The 7,713-nt window shown below is 32.5% G+C and overlaps 1 protein-coding gene across 1 annotated transcript; it reads right to left on the reverse strand.

The window, feature by feature from the left end:
* Positions 1-338: 338 nt before the first annotated feature.
* LOC149546359 (uncharacterized) lies at positions 339-3,122 on the reverse strand. The gene is made up of 3 exons (XM_089793962.1): positions 2,052-3,122; positions 571-1,152; positions 339-474 (listed from the first exon to the last, which is right to left on the reverse strand). The coding sequence occupies exons 1-3, from the start codon at positions 3,120-3,122 to the stop codon at positions 424-426; spliced, it is 1,704 nt and encodes a 567-aa protein (XP_089650088.1). The 3' UTR covers positions 339-423.
* Between the last annotated feature and the right edge of the window lie 4,591 nt (positions 3,123-7,713).

The following is a 7,713-nucleotide window of genomic DNA, read 5'->3' on the forward strand; positions in this document are numbered from 1 at the left end:
TCGCTTAGTCCAAATTGTTTGGGAAATATTCATTGTTTATGTGACCCACAACTATTTTGTCATGGTTATATAATCGTGCAAGGCCTGGATTTCATCGTCGTCATCGACAGGAATGAAATTCTGGAAATGAATTTGTCCTTCAGGAGAAATGGCAATGAAGAAGGGCAGTTTATCCGGGCTGGACTGCATCCGCAAAAAGCGGCTTGCTGAAGGATTCATGCACCACGGATTTGCAATGGACGGCCATGCTGTTTTTTGTACCAAATTTGCATAAAGAGCTGGCGTGCCTCTGCCATGACTTACTGTTGGAATCCACACCATTTCAAAGCCATCGCTTTTTCCTGTAGGCTTATCTTGTATTTTTCGCTTCAAATTTTCATACACATTTTGGAAAGTCTTCTGCTCGTCTTCAAACTTATCAAGTCAAGATATTAACAAGAAAATAGATTTATTTTCAAGGTTTTTGATTCCCACCTGCGGTTCACCAAAGAAAGAATTAATGGGACAAACTTGCATATTCATATCAGTGATTTATCATTGGAGAGGATTAAATTGTTTAAACATGTATACCTGACCATCTTTCCCGATGAGGAAGTTTGCTTCCTTTGTGAGTAACAATGCTCTAAGCAACTTGACATTGCTGCTCTGAGTTTCTTCAACGAGCTCCTTGAAGCGGAAATATTCCTCTGTAGGAGGCACTGCTTTAAAGTCATCTAAACTATCCTTTGTAATGCCTTTCCAGAGTGAGAGGGCTTTTCCTTTGTCTGAGACCACGACCTCACTTAAGATCATGAGATAGTCAGCATTCTCATCGAAGGACTCAGTCGCGCACAATTGTCTTTGAAAGAACACCTCGGCTTCATAATTATCACAGCTACAGATGCGCTGCCGGCCAGCGAACTCCCTTGGCAGTGCGGTTACAAAGCTGCCCACATGAAGTACTTGCAACTTTCTGCAAGTCATCTGCAGATTATCAAGAATGTTTCCAAGTGTAACCAACTCTTCATCGTCATGAGAGTGGTAAAAAAGAACAGCCACCGTACTGCCCTCTTCGAGAGTTGACGGACAAAATGGCTGTCCGCTCACATATGCGAAAAACCATTTGTCAATGAAAAATGGGGACTGTTTGTTCACTTTGGCAACGCTCAACTCCTGCACGAAAATACACACAGAAGTGAATTATGGCGCCTTTATATGTAATAGTCAATTCCACAATATATTATGGGTATTTTCAACCTTTTACCATGCTCGATAAGATATTAGCTATAGACGGTATGGGTATGTGTACCCACACCTGGGAGGATGTGTATCTATGTTCTAGTTGTTTATCAAGTTTTAAACTTTGATACAATATTTATTAACAATAAACTTTATCACTGTTCTTACAAAAGTTTATCATTTATAATATGTCATTGTTATATGATTCATGATTTTTTTGTTCATATTTATAGTTTACTTTCTTTTTTCTGTTTTTAAACATTTATCATATATTATTATTACACATTTCAAATCTGAAACTGAAACTAATATATTACATCTGCAAACTTTATCACTATTCTTATTTTGAAAAATCCTTGACATCATTCATATTTTAAGATTTTCTATAAATATTTAAAAATATGTAAGGCACCCAAGTACCCTTAATTTGAAAAATAATGATACCTACAGGTACCCTGAGTACGGAGTACCCTTGTCCTCATACAAAATTCGATATTAGGACTAATTTTCATTTGGAATGGATTAAGCTCTTAAAATAATGCATAACAAAATAAAAATATTAAATTTTTTTTGATATCTGTGGAAATGCATTGATTTTTTTTCAGATTTCTTATTCTTTATTTAGAAATTATTCAGATTTTACTGAAAATTTGGTAAAATTATGTTAGATTTTTTTCTATTTTAAAAATGAGTCAACAGTACATTCTATCAAGGATAGCTACCACCTTATTCATGTATGTAGATTAAATCAGTTTTACAAGGAAAGTGACACAACTTTGACTCTTGAACACTATTAGCTTAAATTCAATAACACAATGCAAAAGAAAACATACTGAAAACTGTCGAAGAGAACGTGGATGAGGAGAATCACAAGCAAGCTGCCTAGTCGCCACTGTGAAGTTCCAGTCTGTGTTTTGTCCGGTTATCAGCTCCCACTCTTCGATCAGATTTGGGCTTTCATGAATGTCGAGAAATTGCAGGCGTTTTAGCTTACTCAATCGTTTCAAACAGGTCCCAGTCAAATTCGGGCAGTTTGACAGATTAATTTCTATCAATGATTTCATGCGCCGAAGAACAATAGTGGTCTCATCCAATTTCACACATGAGCTCAGATTCAACTTTTCAAGGCATTGAAGGTTCTTCAAACCCTTTGGGAGGCGAAGAAGACTTCTGCAGCCACTCAAGTTGAGGGTTTTCAGACGACTCAGTTCCCTGGCGAATTCCTCCGGAAGGGTTTGCAAACTGGTGCAGTCAGCTAAAATGAGATGCTCTACCTTGGCCTTGATGAGGTTCATGAAACCTATTGAAACTTCTGATATGCTCAAACAACAACTAAGAGACACCGTCGTTTCCGAGAATATTTGTTGTCCAGCCACTTTAGGAAGAACATTTAGTCGCTTACACGACTCCAAAGACAGTTTCTTGAGGGTTAACTTTTCAAATCCTTCTGGCAGCTCTCGGAGGCGACTACACGCCTTCATCTGGAGGTCACGCAATGTGGACAGATTCACGAAGCTCTTAGGAAGATTCTCTATTTTCTTGCAATGTGACAAATTAATTTCCTTCACAGAACTTAGCAAACCCATACTGTCTGGAAGATATTGTAATTGCTTGCAGAAGGAAAGGTTGACCTTCTCAAGAGCACTCAACCAGCCAAAATTTGATGGCAAGCTTGTCAATTCATTACAGTAGCTTAGATCCAATATCTTCAACAATCGGAATTTTCCAAACCGTTCTGGTAAACTCGCTATCTTATCACATTTGTGGAGAATTAGCCTTTCCAGAGCATGTAATTCACAATAATCTTTGCCCAGATCCTGAACAGCGGAGCCGCTCATATCCACCTCTACAATCTTGCATGATTTTGGTACAAGCCTCTGAAATTTAATGCAATCTTCAGCCATCTTTGTCTTCAAATTCACCATCCTGAGAGTTGATGGAATCCGCACCTGTAAGTTATGCAGAGAGGATCAGCTGCTATTAAATAATGTCTGATATATTTCAAAAATCAGGTAACGATATCATAGAAATATGTGACTGTACACAAGACTTATGCTAACGGTTTAAACATCATAGAGTAATTGTTATTGTGTGTTCAGTACGATTAGACTCGAACTTAAGGTTCACAATTAGTTATGTTGTAGCTATAAATAATTTATAGTCAATTAAATTATGAATATATGATACTTTAAAATAATTTATATAAATAATCTAAAATTTTATTCATATTAATGTTAAAAAAATCTTTTGTAAAGATTTAATTGTAAATATAAAAAAATTAAGTAGCCAACACAACATTATTAGGAGTGAGACTCTTTTTTATCAATTCTATCACAAAAATGATTAGATACATAATTATCATTAATGGCTCTGACTCCCTAATATGACCCTTTTTGCTATTAAGTATTATTTTAATGTATTTCAGCACAAAACATAGAAATGACTAGCTCAAACAAATGAGGCTTACCAAGGCTTAGGCAACAAGGGGAGCCACACTCATTATAAGAGATGGAAGGTGTGTACTATTTGTGGATGACATTATCTCTACTTCTCGCGGCTCTAGAGCCATGACATTCATATCAATAATAACTTCTCACAAATATATTGTGATCTCATGGGTTAATTAACTAGGATAATATAGGCTATGTGAAGCTCACAAAAAAAAATAGTGTAGCCTCCAACTCTATATTCTCAACATGTATTCATTTAGAGTCCGTTTGGTAGTGAGAATATGAGTGGAATAGGAAAATGTTAATTCTTAAAATTTCAAATTCTCTGTTTGGGTGCACCAAATTGGAATTGTGAATAGGAATATGCATTCCAATTTTGGGCTGAAAATGAGCATTTGCAATTTCACCTAAATAGGTGGAATTGAAATATGTATTTCTATTCTATTTTTATTTATTTTAGAAAACATTAATTTTTGGCTCCATGAATTCCCCATCAAAATTTGAAAAAAAACAATAAAATGATCACATATTCTTATTTTCTATTCTAGAATAACTTTTTCTAGAATACTTATTCCTATTCCCATATTCTTATTTCCATAGCCAAACAAACCCTTAATGTTCAACGTACTATCTTTTTGATATATTTGAAGTGATCCTAAGCCCTCATTACTATTGGAAAGACACTAAAACTTGTGACAAACATGAAGTGATTGTTGATATGATACCAATATTTTTGATAAACTATATGAAATCCTCGATACCTATCATTATAAGCACAAAACAAGTCTCTAAGAACAAACAATAAAAGAATTAAAAGACATGTCAATAATATAGTCCCTATTATTATTATTATTATTATTATTATTATTATTCTTGTCATTGTTGTTATTGTTGTTGTTGTTGTCTATAATAACTTGGTATCTAGGGTAAAATGAGAAGGTTAAAAAGGAAAGGGAATGCCTTAAAACTAAATGCTTTGAATGATTAGTAAGAAAAATGAATATATTAATGAACATAACTTAGGGAGAAATGACTACTTATAGCACAAGTTATTTTTCCATTGGATACTCAAACTATAGGTGTAAAAGAAACTATGAAGGTAATGAAGAGTATGCCTTAAACTATTTGCATTCTCAATTAAGGAAAAGGAAATAAACCACTAACCAAATTACCACTAAACAACTATTTGGGATTATTAGTAGGAGCCATCATAGTAACCAAAGTTTGGGAAATCACATGATCAGATAAATAACCATAGCTTTCTAGATTATAAGCATATAAAGAGTTGGAAAGAGAAGGAATATATGTGAATGAAGTGAAAATGACATAATAGTTTGAACTGTTAATTATTCATGATAGTAAAAGTTGATGCACTAAGAAAAGTCCTTTTTTTTCCCCCTTCTTTTCATCTGTAAGAGGCTGAAGCTAGGATTAATTATCTATTGTGATTAATTATTATTAATAGTTATTGAGCTCGAATAGACTTGAACGAAAAACCTCATAGATAAGAGGCTCACAATTCACCATTGTGTTGTAGTCTCTTGCCCAAGAAAAGTCCATGTTGGTTGTTGAAATAAGGCCCGAATGTAATGACATAAAGTGTCACAATATTAAAAGATCACTCCATGGTGCTGTAAAATTGCACATGGTAGAATTTACCATTATGAAATGTTCCTACCTAAGAAAAAAATTAAAATCCAAATAAGCCTCCATGTTTCTCCATATCCCTTGTCTGTGTTTATCAATGTTCTTGACCATGTAGCTTAGTTAACATGAGATGCATGGATGCTTTGAAGATGTCCTTGTAATCAATTCTTTCCCTGTGAATTTCCAAATGTGTTGTGAGCCATTGAAACATTATAACTACCACCCTTGATGTGTAATAACTCTAAACACTAATCCCCAATGATGAGAAACATTTTGGTAGTTTAAAACTTTATCTTTCAAATTCATTCAATAATCTTCTAAAGACTTTGGCTCTTCTTAGTAGTTGGGAACTTATTCCATAATTTTCTCACAATTTTTTTAGTTCATCCTTGTATTTGGGAAGTTTCTATACAACCTATTGATATTCACAAGATCTTGACTTTGTGATATTTTTCACCTTTCCTTTACACAATTGATCTATGGCTTCATGACTTAATAATGGATTCTTTCCGTACTTTTGATTTTACTTATATTAGTATATCACACTGTCATAATCACATTTTTATAATAACTATTTTTTCTATTATCTTCTTAGTTATACATCATTAATTGTCTTTGTAATTGGCTTATGGGGAGGTGGAATCACCAAAATCGAAAATTCTCTAAGGCTAGTTTCCAAATAGCCCAATTGTTTTTTTAGTAAGCGTTAGTTTTGGAGAACAAGAAGGAATAAGTCACAAGAATCTTCTTCTTACTTTTGTTTTTCCTCTTTTCTTTACTCATTTTTGTTATATCTATCATATAATCATATATATTTATTTACTATTGCCATGATTGTTTTAGTTCAAGTAGTTCAGTTAGATTTAAAATGGAATACCTCATTTCATGTACCCTATCCATGCATAATTAAAGTGTTCTACATGAATTTCCAACATCTACATTACTTTCCCTACCTTACATGATTTTATTCGAGGCAATGAATTTTTAAAGTATGATTATTAATGCCAACACATGTATCTTTTCTATTGATAGTCAAAATATGTCAATTTATTAGCATTGTTTATGTGATTCAATTCTTGTAATTTACATAGTATTTTACTTATATACTGAAACAAAAATTTAATTAATCTAGTTATCTTAATTATTGTATCTCATCAAAATAGTAGTACACATGAGCTAGAACAAGGGTGAGTTGACTTCTTGGGATTTCATTAATGTTGAGGCTAAAGAAAATATAGTCTCCACATTTTTGAGATCCTGATGAGAAGGAGTTTTAAACTTCTATTATCTTCAAGGCCTATATTTTATGTTGTGAGGTTCTTCTATGATCTTTACAATACAAACATTTTTTGTAGTTATCACAAAAAGATATTTGTGAGAAAATAATATTGTAGAATAGTGTAGTCCAATTAGACAATATCTAGGTTTAAAAAAAAATGTGGATCCTAATGACCTTTTTGAAATGCAATTATTCATCGATTTAATATTGGGGATTAATAGTTATCCTAAATGTAGGTCTAATAATTTCACTCTAATAAATTTATTAAAAATAGGGAATACAGATAGGGGTGACAAGGGGATTAGTTTAATAATAATTTGTCCCCAATAATGGATTTCATAAATAAACCATAGACATGCATAAATAGCTAAACTGAATATTGATAACAAGAGTCACACAAAGTAAATGATAATATCATATTTTTAAAACTAGAAAAACCATTATGAATGGGAACATTGGTGGGGATGACACCCACAAAGTGATCCACTAATAAAAAGTATGTCGTAAGAGGTTTTGACCTTGTTAGGAGTATATTACATACATATATAGTATATATGTCCTTGTTAGAGAACTTAAACTTGCTAGTGGCCTCAACCCTATTAGAAGTTGTATTACAAAATGATCTTACAACTCTACAAAAATATACAACTTTACAAGTAGTATAGAGAAATACCAAAAGGTGACTATACTAATATATCAAATATCTGATTAGTCCTTTTTGTTCCTATCATTTTATCATGCCCATATGCTTGTTTTTTTCTCTGATCATCAAAACAAAGCCTATCCAGAATAAATAAAGAATTCATATCACAAGCATTGCATAATCATTTTTATCTTTGCTAATTAAAAAGTTGTTCCTTTATACCATTTTTCTCAATTCTTTGTTTGGTTGGCTTAAATAAATGACTTCAAATTTTTTAAAATATATTATTAAAATATTATAAGTAAGGTAATAACATCTTGAATATTTTCTTTATATTCCCAAACCCTTGAATTAACAAGTAAGTTCAATATGAAGTAGCCAAAATAATCATTTTATCTTGCATATTGTTCCTCTATAATAATGAAATATCTTCTCACATCCAAAATATATGCTAAAACTCATATAAGAGAAAATAG

This window comes from Cupressus sempervirens, chromosome 7, assembly GCF_028749045.1.
Source record: "Cupressus sempervirens isolate cs-2001-9-10 chromosome 7, ASM2874904v1, whole genome shotgun sequence".
Classification (NCBI taxonomy): Eukaryota; Viridiplantae; Streptophyta; class Pinopsida; order Cupressales; family Cupressaceae; genus Cupressus; species Cupressus sempervirens.